Source organism: Pseudoliparis swirei, chromosome 2, assembly GCF_029220125.1.
Source record: "Pseudoliparis swirei isolate HS2019 ecotype Mariana Trench chromosome 2, NWPU_hadal_v1, whole genome shotgun sequence".
Lineage (NCBI taxonomy): Eukaryota > Metazoa > Chordata > Actinopteri > Perciformes > Liparidae > Pseudoliparis > Pseudoliparis swirei.
Window position 1 is genome coordinate 24,186,367 of NC_079389.1, and position 19,608 is coordinate 24,205,974.

A 19,608-nucleotide genomic window follows, 5' to 3' on the forward strand; every position below is an offset into this window, starting at 1 on the left:
TGTTGCTTGTTAAAGGAAGTAAAGTAAAGTAGCTCAAAGTCGATGAACTTCAGCCCTTAAAGCTGCTGAAGACGTGTCTCTGTGTTGTCGTGTTTCAGAGGCGGAGGCCCGAGTGACTCTGGGAAGTCCTCCTCCGTGTGCGGGACCAGAGCTGGGCCAGCTGTGGTTCAACGCTCAGGGGAAGGGCCTCTTCGTCTGTGACGGACTCACCTGGAGGACCCTGCTGCAGAGTGAGTCTGCAGGTCTGGAGAGTGGTACAGGACTTGTCATAACAAAGAGTCATATGAGAAGAAGGCTTGAAGACAAAACAACACAAAAACGTAACTTCTTAATCATGCTTTCACTTAACCCGTCTCCTGCAGATCAGGAGCGTCTGGACTACGTGGAGGACTACCAGGACCTGTACACCAGCTCGGAAACCTTCGATGTCGAGGTCTTCTCCATCCCGTCTGAAGGTCTGTTCATGGCCGCAGCCAACAGGTACTGAACCAGATCTAAAACAGGACCTGGTTGTTGGACGTGCAGGTCTTCGGGACACGAGGGACTAACCTGTGTGACCCTCACGTCCCTTCGGCAGGGACTCTCGTCCCGGTTCAGGTCTTTACCGATGGAGAAATGGGTCGTTCCAGCTCTACCAAAACATCAGCACTCAGGAGGCTCGAGCCTGGAAACACTTCACCATCGGCGAGCAGGTGAGAGCTGCTTCAGGACCAGAGAACAAACACCCGGAACCTTTTCAAATCCGTCAGAAATCACTCCATTCATCAGTGATCAGAAGATTCCAAACTACTAGTCGACTAAAATTAGTAAAGTCGTGTTGATTTGACATCACTTCAGAACCAACGTTAAATATTTTATGATTTGAAAAATGGGAACGAATCCATCACCTGGCAGATATCTGTCAACAAACGTTCCAGATTCAAATTAATTCACTTCTACTAACTGGGCACTCTTGACCTCTGGTTGACCTCCAACCCTTTTGGTATTTAGGCTCATCAGAGATTAAAAGGGAACAGGAAATCTAAAACAGCTGATTGCAGTTTTAGGGGCCGATCAGACCAGACGCAACTCTCAAAAACACTCGTCATCGAGACACAATTCGCGGACTTGATGTTGGTATTCAACCTACTCTTTCCTTTTTTTATATATCGTGAACCCAAAACCTCCTTTTTCCTCCTCATCCCACAACACAGACGTCTGCTTGAATCCATTTTGTAAATGAAGTTTTATTTGAAGAGGCTGCGCTTTTACAAGTCGCGTCTTATGTGATCGGCCCCTCAGGATTCTATTCTTCCTCGGTAGATTTTCTTGGTGGTGGCGAACTCCATGGAGGCGGAGCCTGAGCTGTCCGTGATCTACCGGTGGAATCAGCGGCGGCGGCGTTTCCTCCGTCACCAAACTCTGGAGACCCACGCCGCTCTGGACTGGGAGGCCTTTCACATCCACAACCACAGCTTCCTGGTGGTAGCCAATCACAGGCAAGGTAAACAAACAGGTAGTCCACAATGATGTGTGTATATATATATATATACGTATATATTCATGTGTTGATGGTCATCACATTCCTGAGTGAAGAGAAATAGCCCGTGGAGTCCCTCAGGGCTCTGGTCTCGGTCCTCTTCTGTTTCTGGATACAGACTTCTGTGCATTCAACAGATCATTGATCTGAAGTCTGTATCGATTGACCAAATCTCTGTCCAGGTAATCAAATCTCTGTCCAGGTATTCAAAGCTTGTTGAGCTGAAGAAGAACCTGTGATCGGATCAAAAGCTCCAGAGCTACCAAAGGGTCGTCTGTGTACCTCAGAAGTTCAAAGCTCTGTGAAAGGTTCAGAGAGTTCAGAGCTCCTATCTCCTCTCATCTGTTTTAATAAACCATTAACATCAAACACACCTCCACCTGCCTGTGTGTGTGTGTGTGTGTGTGTGTGTGTGTGTGTGTGTGTGTGTGTGTGTGTGTGTGAGAGAGAGAGTGTGTATGTGTGTGTCCTGTAAAAATAAAACACTCATTGATCTGAGTTGAAAGGAAGGAAAGATTGTTTATGATCTGACCATCTGAAAGAAAATCACAGAAAGAAAGAAAGTCAGCTGATAATGCAGGTGCATGTGGTTAGACCCCCCCCCCCCACACACACACACACACACACACACACTTAAAGCGACAGTCCAACCTCCAGTATCGGATGAGACATTCAATATTTTTTAAACTACATGAAACTAATTAAATAATTAAAAAAATTATTTTGATTAAAGTGATTAAGAAGTGTCTCTGTGTCCTCAGAGTCCAACCACAACATCCACAGTGTGATCTACAGGTGGAACCACAACACAAAGGTGTCCTCTCTAACTCTATCCTCACTAACTCTGTCCTCACTAACTCTGTCCTCACTAACTCTGTCCTCTCTAACTCTGTCCTCACTAACTCTGTCCTCACTAACTCTATCCTCTCTAACTCTGTCCTCACTAACTCTATCCTCACTAACTCTATCCTCTCTAACTCTGTCCTCACTAACTCTGTCCTCACTAACTCTGTCCTCTCTAACTCTATCCTCTCTAACTCTATCCTCTCTAACTCTATCCTCACTAACTCTGTCCTCACTAACTCTGTCCTCACTAACTCTATCCTCTCTAACTCTGTCCTCACTAACTCTATCCTCACTAACTCTATCCTCTCTAACTCTGTCCTCACTAACTCTGTCCTCACTAACTCTGTCCTCTCTAACTCTGTCCTCACTAACTCTATCCTCTCTAACTCTGTCCTCACTAACTCTGTCCTCACTAACTCTGTCCTCACTAACTCTGTCCTCTCTAACTCTGTCCTCACTAACTCTGTCCTCTCTAACTCTGTCCTCACTAACTCTGTCCTCACTAACTCTGTCCTCTTTAACTCTGTCCTCACTAACTCTGTCCTCTCTAACTCTGTCCTCACTAACTCTGTCCTCACTAACTCTGTCCTCACTAACTCTGTCCTCTCTAACTCTGTCCTCACTAACTCTATCCTCTCTAACTCTGTCCTCACTAACTCTATCCTCACTAACTCTGTCCTCACTAACTCTGTCCTCTTTAACTCTGTCCTCACTAACTCTGTCCTCTCTAACTCTGTCCTCACTAACTCTGTCCTCACTAACTCTGTCCTCACTAACTCTGTCCTCTCTAACTCTGTCCTCACTAACTCTGTCCTCACTAACTCTGTCCTTGATGTCCTCTGGTCTGCTGACCTCATCATGGTCTCCTGTCCTGACCCTCTGTCCTGACCCTCTGTCCTGACCCCCTGTCCTGACCCCCTGTCCTGACCCCCTGTCCTGACCCTCTGTCCTGACCCTCTGTCCGGACCCTCTGTCCTGACCCTCTGTCCTGACCCTCTGTCCTGACCCCCTGTCCTGACCCCCTGTCCTGACCCTCTGTCCTGACCCCCTGTCCTGACCCTCTGTCCTGACCCTCTGTCCTGACCCTCTGTCCTGACCCTCTGTCCTGACCCCCTGTCCTGACCCCCTGTCCTGACCCTCTGTCCTGACCCCCTGTCCTGACCCCCTGTCCTGACCCCCTGTCCTGACCCTCTATCCTGACCCTCTGTCCTCGTGTCCCTGTAGCTGTTTGAGGTGAACCAGACTCTGCCCACGTCGGGGGCGTATGACTGGGAGTTCTTCTCCATGGGCCCGTTCCACTTCCTGGTGGTCGCCAACACCTTCGACGGCCAGACCACCTGCATCAGCTCCACGGTCTACGTGTGGCTGAACGGAGGCTTCCGGAGCTTCCAGAGCATCCCGGTCAGTGTCTGTTGTCTTCGTAGAGCACTCTCTACCTGCACAGGTGAGCCTCTACCTGCACAGTTGAGTCTCTATCTATACAGGTGAGTCTCTGTCTGTACAGGTGAGCCTCTACCTGTACACGTGAGCCTCTATCTGCACAGGTGAGTCTCTATCTATACAGGTGAGTCTCTATCTATACAGGTGAGTCTCTATCTGCACAGGTGAGTCTCTATCTATACAGGTGAGTCTCTATCTATACAGGTGAATCTCTGTACAGGTGAGTCTCTATCTGTACAGGTGAGTCTCTATCTGTACAGGTGAGTCTCTATCTGTACAGATGAGTCTCTATCTGTACAGGTGAGTCTCTATCTGTACAGGCGAGTCTCTATCTGTACAGGTGAGTCTCTATCTGTACAGGTGAGTCTCTATCTGTACAGGTGAGTCTCTGTACAGGTGAGTCTCTACACAGGTGAGTCTCTACCTGTAAAGGTGAGTCTCTACCTGTACAGGTGAGTCTCTATCTGTACAGGTGAGTCTCTACCTGTACAGGTGAGTCTCTACCTGTAAAGGTGAGTCTCTATCTGTACAGGTGAGTCTCTGTACAGGTGAGTCTCTACACAGGTGAGTCTCTACCTGTACAGGTGAGTCTCTACCTGTACAGGTGAGTCTCTACCTGTACAGGTGAGTCTCTACCTGTACAGGTGAGTCTCTATCTGTACAGGTGAGTCTCTACCTGTACAGGTGAGTCTCTACCTGTAAAGGTGAGTCTCTACCTGTAAAGGTGAGTCTCTATCTGTACAGGTGAGTCTCTGTACAGGTGAGTCTCTACACAGGTGAGTCTCTACCTGTAAAGGTGAGTCTCTACCTGTACAGGTGAGTCTCTATCTGTACAGGTGAGTCTCTATCTGTACAGGTGAGTCTCTACCTGTAAAGGTGAGTTTCTATCTGTACAGGTGAGTCTCTATCTGTACAGGTGAGTCTCTGTACAGGTGAGTCTCTACCTGTACAGGTTAGTCTCTACCTGTAAAGGTGAGTCTCTATCTGTACAGGTGAGTCTCTGTACAGGTGAGTCTCTACACAGGTGAGTCTCTATCTGTACAGGTGAGTCTCTACCTGTACAGGTGAGTCTCTACCTGTACAGGTGAGTATCTATCTGTACAGGTGAGTCTTTGTACAGGTGAGTCTCTACCTGTACAGGTGAGTCTCTACCTGTAAAGGTGAGTCTCTACCTGTACAGGTGAGTCTCTACCTGTACAGGTGAGTCTCTACCTGTAAAGGTGAGTCTCTATCTGTACAGGTGAGTCTCTGTACAGGTGAGTCTCTACCTGTACAGGGGAGTCTCTGTACAGGTGAGTCTCTATCTGTACAGTTTAGTCTCTACCTGTACAGGTGAGTCTATATCTGTACAGGTGAGTCTCTACCTGTACAGGTGAGTCTCTGTACAGGTGAGTCTCTACCTGTACAGGGGAGTCTCTGTACAGGTGAGTCTCTACCTGTAACAGGGGAGTCTCTACCTGTACAGGGGAGTCTCTGTACAGGTGAGTCTCTACCTGTACAGGTGAGTCTCTGTACAGATTATTGAGTCTTCTGCTCTGGTTCGGTCTCTGGTGGGTGTTTTCCTCCTGAACCTGTTTTTATTTGGTCAGATTTAAAAGGTGTGATGATGATGACTTTCACCTGAAAGACGTTATTTAAAAAATCACTTTATGGTTTATGGAAAAGTTTTTTTACTTCAGCTGGTTCATCAGAAACCCTCCAATTAAAACACAGGAACCAGAGGAGTGTAATTAATGTGTGTGTGTTGGTCTCGTGCGTGTGTGTGTGCGTGTGTGTGTGTGTGTGTGTGTGTTTGTGCGTGTGTGCGTGTGTGCGTGTGTGTGTGCGTGTGTGCGTGTGTGTGTGTGTGTGTGTGTGTGTGTGTGTGAGGGGGTTTCCAGCAGCAGACTGTTTGGACTTGTCCGTCTGGGCGGATCATCTCACTGAAGACGTTTATTGGGTTTTTAAAACCACAGAAAAGGTGTTAAAGCTTCGTGAACCTTGAATTCAACTTGACAGAAAGAGAAAATGTGTTTACAGTAGAGGTCAGGTAGAGCCTACTGGCGCCCTCTAGAGGCTGCAGGAGGCATTACACCCTCAGCAAAGAACATACTGAGGCCTGTTTACTGAAGCATTCTATACAACCAGAGGAGTCGCCCCCTGGTGGTCAGGAGAGAAAATGCAGCTTTAACACATGAAGCATAGACTTCTATACAACCAGACGAGTCGCCCCCTGGTGGTCAGGAGAGAGAATGCAGCTTTAACACATGAAGCATAGACTTGACTGGGTTCATCCTGTGTGGAGGTGAACATCCATAGTGACTTCAGTAGGACTCAGACCAGTCGTGGTTGAGATGTTTCCGTCTCTGTGTTCCTGTGAACGTTCCCGTGGGCGGTTCCCTTCATCCGGTCCTCTCTCTACAGACGGTGGGAGCGACGGACTGGGAGACCTTTCAGATTGACGGAAGGTTCTTCCTCGTCGTCGCCAACAGCCAGAAGGTCTCGACCCATGGCCCGAATCTCTACAGCATCAACTCCACCGTGTACGAGCTCAACCGGCTCACACAGAGCTTCATCCGCTTCCAGGACATCCTCACGCACAGGTGACCGATGACGTCATCGATAGAATGTGCTTCTCTGGACAATCTTTGTCACCTTATGTCGTTAACTCAACCGTCTGGCTCGTTGACAACCGACCAGCCGCTACTCACATGTGTCGGTGATCGCTAGTTGTCGGGCTGATGCTAGCCGGTAGTCGCCTGAACCGCCTTGAGAACCCTGGTGATCCTCTAGAGACAAACCGCTGACTGGCTTTGATGCTGATGTTGTGTTCAGTGCTGTGGACTGGGAGTTCTTCACCGTGGGGGAGGAGAAGTTCCTGGTGGTAGCCAATTCTCATGACGGCAGCTCCTACTCTCTGAATAGTGTCATCTACAGGTACGTTCCTCCTGTCTGTTGGTGTCTGTTGGTGTCTGTTGGGTGTTGTTGGTATTTGTTGGTGTCTGTTGGAGTCTGTAGGAGTCTGTTGGTATTTGTTGGTGTCTGTTGGTGTCTGTTGGGTGTTCTTGGTATTTATTGGTGTCTGTTGGAGTCTGTAGGTGTCTGTTGGTATATGTTGGTGTCTGTTGGTGTTTGTTGGTCTTTGTTGGTGTTTGTTGGTGTATGTTGGTGTCTGTTGGTGTCTGTTGGTGTTTGTTGGTGTTTGTTGGTGTGTGTTGGTGTTTGTTGGTGTCTGTTGGTGTCTGTTGGGTGTTGTTGGTATTTGTTGGTGTCTGTTGGAGTCTGTAGGATTCTTTTGATATTTGGTAGTGTCTGTTGGAGTCTGTTGATATTTGTTGGTGTCTGTTGGTGTCTGTTGGGTGTTCTTGGTATTTGTTGGTGTCTGTTGGAGTCTGTAGGAGTCTGTAGGTATTTGTTGGTGTCAGTTGGTGTCTGTTGGTGTCTGTTGGGTGTTCTTGGTATTTGTTGGTGTCTGTTGGTGTCTGTTGGGTGTTCTTGGTGTCTGTTGGTGTCTGTTGGTGTTTGTTGGTGTTTGTTGGTGTCTGTTGGTGTTTGTTGGTGTTTGTTGGTGACTGTTGGTGTTTGTTGGTGTTTGTTGGTGTCTGTTGGTGTCTGTTGGGTGTTGTTGGTATTTGTTGGTGCTTGTTGGAGTCTGTTAGTGTTTCTTGGTGTCTGTTGGTGTCTGTTGGTGTAACTCTTGTCTGTGGTCTTCAGGTGGCAGGGCTATGAGGGCTTTGTTCCGGTCCACAGTCTGCCCACGTTCGGCTGCAGGGACTGGGAATACTTCATCACCCATGAAGGCTCCTTCCTGGTGTACTCTAGCGCCACCTCCAGGCTCAGCAAGGTCTTCAAGCTCCGGACCTACTGAAGGGAACCAGGGCCAGAACCACCCCCTCACCTTCAGGCTCAGCAAGGTCTTCAAGCTTCGGACCTACTGAAGGGAACCAGGGCCAGAACCACCCCCTCACCTCCAGGCTCAGCAAGGTCTTCAAGCTCCGGACCTACTGAAGGGAACCAGGGCCAGAACCACCCCCTCACCTCCAGGCTCAGCAAGGTCTTCAGGCCCCAAAACACTTCATGATCCACCTCCGTCATCACAGCACCATCCACACCTAGTCCATGGCAAAGAGGAACTTCTTAATGAGTGAAATGTTCGTATTAAGGAGAAAAAAAGACTCGAAAAAACGAACTAAATACGTTATTCAATGATTTCTGCAGAAAATCTGCAGAATCCTGCAAATAATAATTTGTATTTAATTTCTTTCAGATTTTAAATGCTGGTGTGACCACTTCCTTACAATGTTGTATTTTCAAAATAACAGCGCACCTTATTTTGAAAGTCGTGGTTCATATCGTTGACTGTAAACTGGAAGAAAGTTTTTTTTTTTTTTTTTACTGATTTAATTGACTCATAAGCTATTATGGAAATGTTACTTCAAACTGCCTCAGATGTTTCTGACATTACATCAGAATATATATATATATATATCACGGTTATGGGATGCAGCATGTCGACGGTCAACACTAAATATTATCTTTTTATCGCTCTATGTTGAGAGCTCTGCTGTTTATTTGTATTTCTGAAATACAGATTTGTGCCGTGACTTTTATTGTGAAATTCGTTGAACTCCATGTGTCATTGTTTTACACGTAGCCAAACTAATTTATTATGCAAGTCCTATTTAGCTGCAGTACAAAATACACGTTTTGGAGTCATAATATATTATTTTAATGATAAACAACTCGTTATCTGTGACATAATTGGGGATGCGCCCGTACTATTTGCCGAGAGAGTTCACGTCTATAATTTATAATTCTGAATATTTCTGTTTTATATCCAAATTAAAAGCTGTTTAAATAGATTATCTTCATTGTGTGAGTTTCTGCTCCAGTTTGATTTGATTGCTGTTTCCATGTCAACCAGTTTCAATGATTTCAACCTGATTTATATATTCATATAACATATTATCCTGTTATTTCACACTTGTATTCTAGATTTGACAATTAAATACTATTTCAAATAATATATATGTCAAATAACATCATTGTGAAAATATAATATAAAGAATACTGAAGAACAATGTAAACATCGGTTTAACCAAAATGTACATTTAAATATTAAATTCCACAAAAAATTAAATGTAGTGATTAGTTTTAACATTTAAAGTCAAAGTTAAAATTAGAATTCTAATATCTTACCTTTGTTTTGTTTTTTTACGAAATTATTTTCGATTAATTAATTATTTTAAATATACATTTGAAGTAAAAGTGGTTTTTTAAATATTATTTACATATTTATTTACATGTGTTTTATTCGTACATGGCACCAGGGGTCGCTGTTTAGCTCTCGCAGCCTCGTTTCCCGTCACGTGGCTTTCCTCCGTGTCACGTGGGCTCCCTCTGGGTCACGTGTTCCCGCGTCACCGGGGTGAGAGGTCGTGTTTCCTGGTTTGAATGCAGCAGCCTCATCTTTTTACTGTTAGTTTCGTAAACATCAAACATGTTTTCGGCGGTCTCGCGCAGCAGCCTCGTCGGGTGACGTCACCACCAGCAGCTTCATCAGGTGACGTCACGCAGTTAAATTCACTTCATTCACAGTTCGGTTGGTGTTTGTAACGGTTGAGATCTGCTGCGGTTAACGGGTTAATACTACGAGTACTAGCTAGTTACTAGCGAGTACTACGAGTACTACTAATGAGTACCACTGGTACTACGAGTACTACTAATGAGTACCACTGGTACTACGAGTACTACTAATGAGTACCACTGGTACTACGAGTAATACTAATGAGTACCACTGGTACTACGAGTAATACTAATGAGTACAACTGGTACTACGAGTAATACTAATGAGTACAACTGGTACTACGAGTAATACTAATGAGTACTACTGGTACTACGAGTAATACTAATGAGTACAACTGGTACTACGAGTAATACTAATGAGTACAACTGGTACTACGAGTAATACTAATGAGTACAACTGGTACCACAGTAATACTAATGAGTACTACTGGTACTACGAGTAATACTAATGAGTACAACTGGTACTACGAGTAATACTAATGAGTACAACTGGTACTACGAGTAATACTAATGAGTACAACTGGTACTACGAGTACTACTAATGAGTACCACTGGTACTACGAGTAATACTAATGAGTACCACTGGTACTACGAGTAATACTAATGAGTACAACAGGTACTACGTGTAATACTAATGAGTACTACTGGTACTACGAGTAATACTAATGAGTACAACTGGTACTACGAGTAATACTAATGAGTACAACTGGTACTACGTGTAATACTAATGAGTACTACTGGTACTACGAGTAATACTAATGAGTACAACTGGTACTACGTGTAATACTAATGAGTACTACTGGTACTACGAGTAATACTAATGAGTACAACTGGTACTACGTGTAATACTAATGAGTACTACTGGTACTCAGTAATACTAATGAGTACTACTGGTACTCGAGTAATACTAATGAGTACAACTGGTACTGAGCAATACTAATGAGTACTACTGGTACCAGTAATACTAATGAGTACAACTGGTACCACGAGTAATGCTAATGAGTACTACTGGTACTCGAGTGTACTAATGAGTACCACTGGTACTCAGTAATACTAATGAGTACAACTGGTACTGAGTAATACTAATGAGTACAACTGGTACTACAGTAATACTAATGAGCACAACTGGTACTGAGTAATACTAATGAGTACAACTGGTACTACGAGTAATACTAATGAGTACTACTGGTACTCGAGTAATACTAATGAGTACCACTGGTACTCACGGTACTACTAATGAGTACAACTGGTACCACTGAGTAATACTAATGAGTACAACTGGTACTACGAGTATACTAATGAGTACCACTGGTACTCAGTAATACTAATGAGTACCACTGGTACTGAGTAATACTAATGAGTGCCACTGGTACTCACGGTACTACTAATGAGTACAACTGGTACTACGAGTAATACTAATGAGTACAACTGGTACTACGAGTAATACTAATGAGTACCACTGGTACTACGAGTAATACTAATGAGTACCACTGGTACTACGAGTACTACTAATGAGTACCACTGGTACTATGAGTACTACTAATGAGTACAACTGGTACTACAAGTACTACTAACCTACCACTACTAACGAGTACTGCGAGTACGACTAGTACTAACACAGTACCACTAATAACACAGTAGCCTACTGCGAGTATTATATAGTATATATATATATAGTAAGTCTGTCTCTCTCGTATTAAAGTACCTGTCTGTCTCTCTAGTATTAAAGTACCTGTCTGTCTCTCTAGTATTAAAGTACCCGTCTGTCTCTCTCGTATTAAAGTACCTGTCTGTCTCTCTCGTATTAAAGTACCCGTCTGTCTCTCTAGTATTAAAGTACCCGTCTGTCTCTCTAGTATTAAAGTACCCGTCTGTCTCTCTAGTATTAAAGTACCTGTCTCTCTCTAGTATTAAAGTACCTGTCGCTCTCAAGTACCTCTCTGTCTCTCTCGTATTAAAGTACCTGTCGCTCTCTCTAGTATTAAAGTACCTGTCGCTCTCTCTAGTATTAAAGTACCCGTCTGTCTCTCTAGTATTAAAGTACCCGTCTGTCTCTCTAGTATTAAAGTACCTGTCGCTCTCTCTAGTATTAAAGTACCCGTCTGTCTCTCTAGTATTAAAGTACCTGTCTGTCTCTCTAGTATTAAAGTACCCATCTGTCTCTAGTATTAAAGTACCGGTCTGTCTCTCTAGTATTAAAGTACCCGTCTGTCTCTCTAGTATTAAAGTACCCATCTGTCTCTCTGGTATTAAAGTACCTGTCTGTCTCTCCAGTATTAAAGTACCCATCTGTCTCTAGTATTAAAGTACCCATCTGTCTCTAGTATTAAAGTACCCGTCTCTCTCTCTCTAGTATTAAAGTACCTGTCTCTCTCTTGTATTAAAGTACCCGTCTGTCTCTCTGTCCAGGATCCCTGAAGACGAGGTCGACCTGTCAGCATGCAGTCGGAGCTGCTGATTGGGTGGCAGCAGGAGAAGGCGGAGCTTAAGCGGGAGGTGTGCCATCTGCAGGAGGAGCTTGCTGAGAGTCGAGCAGAGAGGGAGGAGCTGGAGTCCAGGAGCAGAGCTCTGAATGACAGGGTGAGGAGGGGGGGGGGGGAGGTCATGTGATCATTGGGGTGAGGAGGGAGAGGAGAGGGGGAGGTCATGTGATCATTGGGGTGAGGAGGGAGAGGAGGGGGTGAGGTCATGTGATCATTGGGGTGAGGAGGGAGAGGAGGGGGTGAGGTCATTCAATTCAGTTTATTTGTATAGCCCAATTTCACAAATTACAAATTTGTCTCGGAGTGCTTTACAATCTGTACACATAGACATCCCTGCCCCAAAACCTCACATCGGATCAGGAAAAACTCCCAAATAATCCTTCAGGGGGAAAAAAAGGGAAGAAACCTTCAGGAGAGCAACAGGAGGATCCCTCTCCAGGATGGACAGATGCAATAGATGTCATGTGTACAGAAGGACAGATTAGAGTTAAAATACATTCAATGAATATGACAGAGTGTATGAATAGTTCATAGTAGGCATATTCCACGATGGAGACCTCCACGATCCATCAGGCAGATGGCGGTGGGGAGGAGGAGTGGGCGGAGTCTCAACAGTGGGCGGAGTCTCAACAAGATAGTGGCGTAATCAGGAGCAGGAACTCCACGACCCAGACCTCGATGATCCATCAGGCAGATAGGATCTATGCCGTCTCATAGGGTCCGATGACCCCATGAGACGTGAAGTCACAAGGACTCCGGGGAGAAAGCAGAGTTAGTAACGTGTGATTGAGAGATGAACATTCATCCTTAAGGAGAGAAAAAAGAGGAGAGAGGTACTCAGTGCATCCTAAACGTCCCCCGGCAGCTATAAGCCTATAGCAGCATATCAAGGGGCTGGACCAGGTGAACCTGATTCAGCCCTAACTATAAGCTCTGTCAAAGAGGAAAGTCTTAAGTTTACTCCTAAATGAGGTGACTGTGTCTGCCTCCCGGACTGAAGGTGAAGCTGGTTCCATAAAAGAGGAGCTTGATAATTAAAGGCTCTGGCTCCCATTCTACTTTTTAAAACTAGGAACTACAAGTAGTCCCGCATTTAGTGAGCGTAGCTCTCTAGTGGGGCAATATGGTACTACAAGCTCCTTAAGATATGATGGTGCATCACCAATCAAGGCTTTGTAGGTTAAGAGAAGAATTTTAAAAGTGATTCTTGATTTTACTGGGAGCCAGTGCAGAGCAGCTAGTGCAGGAGTGATGTGATCTCTTTTCTTAGTTTTAGTGAGAACACGAGCTGCAGCATTCTGGATCAACTGGAGGGGCCTAAGAGACTTATTAGAGCAGCTTGATAATAAGGAGTTGACTTAAGAGACTTATAGAGCAGCCTGATAATAAGGAGTTGCAGTAATCCAGTCTCGAAGTAACGAACACGTGAACCAATTTTTCTGCATCTTTTTGAGACAAGATGTGCCTGATTTTTGAAATATTACGGAGATGAAAGAATGCAGTCCTTGGGATTTGCTTTACGTGGGAGTTAAAGGACAAGTCCCGATCAAAGATAACGCCAAGGTTCTTTACAGTGGTGTTGGATGCTAGGGCAATGCCGTCTACAGAATCCACATCACCAGATAATTGATCTCTGAGGTGCTCAGGGCCGAGTAAAATTACTTCGGTTTTGTCTGAGTTTAACATCAAGAAGTTGCAGGTCATCCATGTTTTTATGTCTTTAAGACATGCTTGAATTTTACCGAGTTGGTTGCTCTCCTCTGGTTTTATCGATAGATATAGTTGAGTATCATCTGCATAATAATGAAACTTTATGGAGTGTTTCCTGATAATATTGCCCAAAGGAAGCATGGAAAAGGTAAATAAAAGTGGTCCAAGCACAGAACCTTGTGGAACTCCGTGACTAACGTTGGTGGTTATCGAGGCGTCATCGTTTACAAATACAAACTGAGATCGATCTGATAAATAGGATTTAAACCAATTTAGTGCCGTGCCTGAAACGCCAATCGACTGCTCCAGTCTCTGTAATAGGATGTCATGGTCAATGGTGTCGAATGCAGCACTAAGGTCTAACAAGACCAGTACAGAGAGGAGTCCTCTATCAGGACTAAGGTCTAACAAGACCAGTACAGAGATGAGTCCTCTATCAGGACTAAGGTCTAACAAGACCAGTACAGAGATGAGTCCTCTATCAGCACTAAGGTCTAACAAGACCAGTACAGAGAGGAGTCCTCTATGAGCACTAAGGTCTAACAAGACCAGTACAGAGATGAGTCCTCTATCAGGACTAAGGTCTAACAAGACCAGTACAGAGATGAGTCCTCTATCAGCACTAAGGTCTAACAAGACCAGTACAGAGATGAGTCCTCTATCAGCACTAAGGTCTAACAAGACCAGTACAGAGAGGAGTCCTCTATGAGCACTAAGGTCTAACAAGACCAGTACAGAGATGAGTCCTCTATCAGCACTAAGGTCTAACAGGACCAGTACAGAGATGAGTCCTCTATCAGCACTAAGGTCTAACAAGACCAGTACAGAGATGAGTCCTCTATCAGCACTAAGGTCTAACAAGACCAGTACAGAGAGGAGTCCTCTATCAGCACTAAGGTCTAACAAGACCAGTACAGAGATGAGTCCTCTATCAGCACTAAGGTCTAACAAGACCAGTACAGAGATGAGTCCTCTATCAGCACTAAGGTCTAACAAGACCAGTACAGAGAGGAGTCCTCTATCAGCACTAAGGTCTAACAAGACCAGGACAGAGATGAGTCCTCTATCAGGACTAAGGTCTAACAAGACCAGTACAGAGATGAGTCCTCTATCAGGACTAAGGTCTAACTAGACCAGTACAGAGATGAGTCCTCTATCAGCACTAAGGTCTAACAAGACCAGTACAGAGATGAGTCCTCTATCAGCACTAAGGTCTAACAAGACCAGGACAGAGAGGAGTCCTTTATCTGCTGCCATTAAGAGGTCATTTGTAATTTTCACCAGTGCCGTCTCGGTGCTGTGGTGTTTTCTAAATCCTGACTGAAATTCCTCAAATAAACAATTATGATGTAGAAAGTCACACAACTGATTTGCGACCACTTTCTCAAGGATCTTGGAGAGGAACGGGAGGTTAGAGATCGGTCTGTAGTTAGCCAACACCTCTGGATCCAGAGTGGGCTTCTTCAGGAGAGGTTTAATAACAGCCACTTTGAAGGAGTGTGGTACGTGGCCTGTTAGCAGAGACACATTGATAATATCTAATAGAGAGCCGCCAATTAAAGGCAAAACGTCTTTAAGCAGCCTCGTCGGGATGGGGTCCAAGAGACAGGTAGACGTGTTCGAAGTAGAAACCGTTGAAGATAATTGGTCACGGTTGATGGGAGAAAAGCCCTCCAAATATACACCAGGGCATACAGCGGTTTCCAAGGCCATTCCACTTGAGGACAGATTGGCACTGGTTAACCCTCTGGAGTCTGGGGTCATTTTCTCGATTTTACAAACAAAATTAAATTCACCTTTAAAAGGCTTTTGCATATGACACATACCCATGTGTTATACATCAAAAATTCCAGAACAATCTCAGCTCTCTGTATATTGAGGCACAATTGTCCTCAGGTACAAGTGGAAAGAAAAAATATGGCCCGAAAGCTTTAAATGTAAGTTCGATTTTTAAAAATTCTTCATATCTCTTCTGAAAACACACCTTTACTCATGTGGACCAACTGTTTTGGTGTTTGAAATTTGTGAACCAAAGGTCATAGGTTCACAAAAGCAGTGCAATATTTGAATACAATGCTAGATACATGTAAATAAATGTAAAAAAACAAATTTTGTATTTTCGTTTTGAGTAGAAATGATGTGGTCCGTCACACATTCACCAAAATGATAAAGATGGGACTGAGAAATGACTTCATACTGCAGATAAAGTTTCATGGGGTGTGTGCAAATAAAAAATGACCATTACATTTTATTTTATTTTTCAAATAAATGTATTATACATTAAAAAAAGTAAACATATTCTACATAATATTCATGTTACAGATTATTTACAATATGGCTTCACTATAATGGCATCAAGTCATCGTGTCATGGTCGTCCGGGGCACGAGACCTCTCTGCTGGCCGGGCAGGTGGGGCTGCAGGTGGAGCTGCAGGCGCTGGTGAATCCTCTCTGTAAAATACAATACTAGTCAGCACCGCGCACACGTAACGGACACGGTAAAACGGACACGCAACGGACACGTAAAGTTTAGTGAAGACACTTACCCGGTCCAAGTGGATCTCTGTTCCTCCTCGTGGCTCTGGAGCTCCTCTGAGGCTCCGCGCTGCTCGCCAAAGTCGCTGCAGCTGCTTCCTTGTTGTGAAGTCCATTGGCGCCGTGTTCTCTGGCTTCTCTGACTGACAGACTGCTAATGAGCTCCACCTGGGAGGTGGGTAGGTCCTTGTGATTTCTTGAGTGTTCAGTGGTTGTTTTTCTCCGCAAAATGTTGACGGACAACCGCATTGGCAAATCACAGTACTCGGTGCCGCGTCACCCGACACGTTCGTCCCCCTATCTTTCTCTGTGAATCGCAGAGGAGCTTACGGTAGAGAAATGAACGGAAGAGGAAATCCTCCGGATTCATCCAGTATTTTAAACGTATCTCGGCGACGTATTGTTGTGGAAATATACAGATTTTAAAAACGTAAAGCTGTCAAAACGCACTGCCGCGTGCTTTGACTTCAAAGGGTTAAGGGCAAGAGAATATTAATCTTGTCCCTAATAGTTAAAATCTTTTCATTAAAGAAGTTCATGAAGTCATTACCACTGAGGTCTATAGGAATACTAGGCTCCACAGAGCTGTGACTCTCTGTCAGCCTGGCTACAGTGCTGAAGAGAAACCTGGGGTTGTTCTTATTTTTCTCTATTACTGATTAGTAATAGGCTGCTCGGGCATTACGGAGGGCCTTCTTATAAGTTTTAAGACTATCTCGCCAAACTAAGCGGGATTCTTCCAGATGAGTTGAACGCCATATGCTTTCAAGCTTTCGTGACGTTTGCTTTAGTTTGCGGGTCTGAGGGTTATACCAGGGAGCAAACCTCCTCTTCCTCACTGTCTTCTTCTTCAGAGGGGCTATCGAGTCCAGTGTCATTCTCAGAGAGCCTGTGGCACTGTCAACAAGATGATCAATCTGGGACGGACTAAAGTTAGACCAGGAGTCCTCTGTTATATTGAGACGTGGTATCGAATCAAATACAGAAGGAATCGCCTCGTTAAATTTAGCTACAGCACTGTCAGTTAGACATCTGGTGTAGAAACTTTTGACTAACGGTGTACACTCCGGTAGTATAAATTCAAAAGTTATGAGGTTGTGGTCTGACAGAAGAGGATTCTGTGGGAAGACCTTCAAATGCTCAATGTCAACGCCATAAGTAAGAACAAGATCAAGCGTGTGGCCAAAGCTGTGAGTGGGTTTCTGTACTCTCTGACAGAAGCCAATCGAGTCCAACAAGGAGATGAATGCAGCACTAAGGCAATCATTATCAACATCCACATGGATATTAAAATCTCCTACAATAATAACTATCAGTTTTAAGAACCAAACTTGATATAAATTCTGAGAATTCAGATATAAACTCTGAATATGGACCTGGTGGCCGGTACAGAATCACAAATAGAATTGGCTGTAGTGTTTTCCAGGTTGGATGTGAAAGACTAAGAACAAGGCTTTCAAATGAGGTGTAGTGTAATTTAGGTTTAGGATTTATTAATAGAGTCAAAGATGGCTGCTACTCCACCTCCTCGACCGGTGCCTCGAGGAATGTGAGTATTAATATGACTTGGAGGAGTCGATTCATTTAGGCAGACATATTCTTCATGGCTCAGCCAGGTTTCAGTGAGACAACATAAATCAATGTGATTATCTGATATTAAATCATTTAGTAACACAGCTTTAGATGACAGAGATCTAATATTTAGGAGACCACATTTAATAGTCCTGTTTTGTTGCACTGCTGAAATAATGGTGTTAACTTGTATAAGGTTACTGTGTACGACTCCTCTTCTGCTTTCTTTTGATAGAATTAATTTAAGTTGAAGTGGCCGTGGGACAGACACAGTCTCTATGGAGCTCTGGGAGGGACTGGGTGAGAGGGCCCGGGAGGGATGTGCTATGGGGGACACTGGGTGAGGGATGTGCTATGGGGGACACTGGGTGAGAGGGGGGGAGGCTCCGGGGGAGGGATGTGCTATGGGGGACACTGGGTGAGGGGCGTGGGGCTACTCTGTTTCTGCTTTATGACACGAACCCTGCGTTGTCACAGATAACAACTTGGTCATGTGGTCAGAAACGAGACGCTCCGTCCAGCGTGGGATGGATGCCGTCTCTCCTCATCAGATCAGGCTTTCCCCAGAAAGTCTTCCAGTTGTCTACGTAGCCCACATTATTCGCTGGGCACCTCGACAGCCAGCGGTTGAAAGACGACATTCGGCTATACAATTCGTCTGTCTGCAAATTTGGGAGAGGGCCAGAGAAAACGACGGTGTCCACAACGTCTTGGCATAAGCACACACCGATTCCACATTAATTTGAGTGACTTCCGACCGACGGGCTCGGGCGTCATTACCACCGGCGTGTATTACAATCTGACTGTATCTCCGCTTATCCTTAGCCAGCAGCTTCAAACAAGACTCCACGTCGCCCCCTCTGGCCCCCGGGAGGCACACGACTGTGGTCCGCGGCTTCGCTAACGTCACGTTCCTGACTATCGAGCTCCCGATAACCAGGGTGTGTTCCTCAGCGTGTCGCTGAGCAGGGAAAACCGGTTGGAACCGTGAAGTGGTTGGTGCACTGCGAGCTTCTGTGTAGACTTACTACTCCTGGAACAGTTACCCAACCACCCGGTCATGTGATCATTGGGGTGAGGAGGGAGAGGAGGGGGTGAGGTCATGTGATCATTGGGGTGAGGTCATGTGATTGTCGAAGGTTGGGAAAAGATGACCAGGACGGCAAAGTAAAATTCAAAACAAAGTGGATTTAATTAAGTGTGGTAGAACAAAAGTCTCAAAGACACAAAACATTTAAGGTGCAGCACGGGCCTGGATGAAGTCAGCTCAAAGCATCGTTCAGTAACAGACTGGCCTTCTCCAGGAGAACATGGCTCTTTATATCTTTAAGAGCAAGCGTGATTAGATAATATAGATGGAGACGTCACTCGGTTTAATCTTTGTCCGTCTCATCGTTGGAGCTCAGGGTGGTCCCACCCTCTGGGCTCACGACAGCAGCACTGGTTGGTTAAAACAGATGGAGGTGTTCCTGGTTTAGACTTTGAACACCTTCTGATGGAGCTCAGGGTGGTGCCACCCTCTTGGCTCACGATCTTCTCGTCATCATCATAATCAGTGTGTGTGTGTATGTTGTTCTCCATCTAAAGCAGGAGCTGTGCAGTTTCTTTAATATAATAGAAACTAAAAAGGCATTAAAACTATCTGTTGCTTTCATAAACAAGTTCTTTGACGGTGACAGGTACGGCTCTTATTTAAATCTCAATTCTACGACTGAGCGGTCAGGATGAGGTCAGAGCCAAGGGTTGCACAGAGTTCCTGATTATTTTCCTTGTGTGGATGTGTCATCTTCTGGCCGAGGTCAAGAAGTGTTTATTCCTACAGTATCTGTGCTTCTTATCCAGCAGTGTCAGTATGTTCCAAAACATGTGGGTGAGCATGCGTATGAGCTGTTCTCTCTGGTCAGAGCCTGAAAACGGAATCGAGCCATAGGAGGACAC

The 19,608-nt window shown here is 44.9% G+C and overlaps 2 protein-coding genes across 2 annotated transcripts in view; both read left to right on the forward strand.

Moving 5' to 3' along the window:
- Nucleotides 1–8,483, forward strand: part of tspearb (thrombospondin-type laminin G domain and EAR repeats b) — a 28,723-nt gene extending 20,240 nt beyond the window's left edge. Inside the window, exons 7-15 of the mRNA XM_056432700.1 lie at nucleotides 99–230; nucleotides 363–480; nucleotides 578–692; nucleotides 1,303–1,483; nucleotides 2,281–2,333; nucleotides 3,590–3,766; nucleotides 6,209–6,387; nucleotides 6,620–6,721; nucleotides 7,499–8,483. Of these exons, the coding sequence (XP_056288675.1) occupies nucleotides 99–230; nucleotides 363–480; nucleotides 578–692; nucleotides 1,303–1,483; nucleotides 2,281–2,333; nucleotides 3,590–3,766; nucleotides 6,209–6,387; nucleotides 6,620–6,721; nucleotides 7,499–7,652 (1,211 nt within the window). The 3' untranslated portion in view covers nucleotides 7,653–8,483. The remainder of the gene's footprint in view (nucleotides 1–98; nucleotides 231–362; nucleotides 481–577; nucleotides 693–1,302; nucleotides 1,484–2,280; nucleotides 2,334–3,589; nucleotides 3,767–6,208; nucleotides 6,388–6,619; nucleotides 6,722–7,498) is intronic.
- A 752-nt stretch (nucleotides 8,484–9,235) lies between these two features.
- The window catches only part of si:dkey-230p4.1 (trichohyalin), a 40,003-nt gene continuing 29,630 nt past the window's right edge, over nucleotides 9,236–19,608 (forward strand). The window contains exons 1-2 of the mRNA XM_056428899.1: nucleotides 9,236–9,347; nucleotides 11,780–11,950. Of these exons, the coding sequence (XP_056284874.1) occupies nucleotides 11,810–11,950 (141 nt within the window). The 5' untranslated portion in view covers nucleotides 9,236–9,347; nucleotides 11,780–11,809. The remainder of the gene's footprint in view (nucleotides 9,348–11,779; nucleotides 11,951–19,608) is intronic.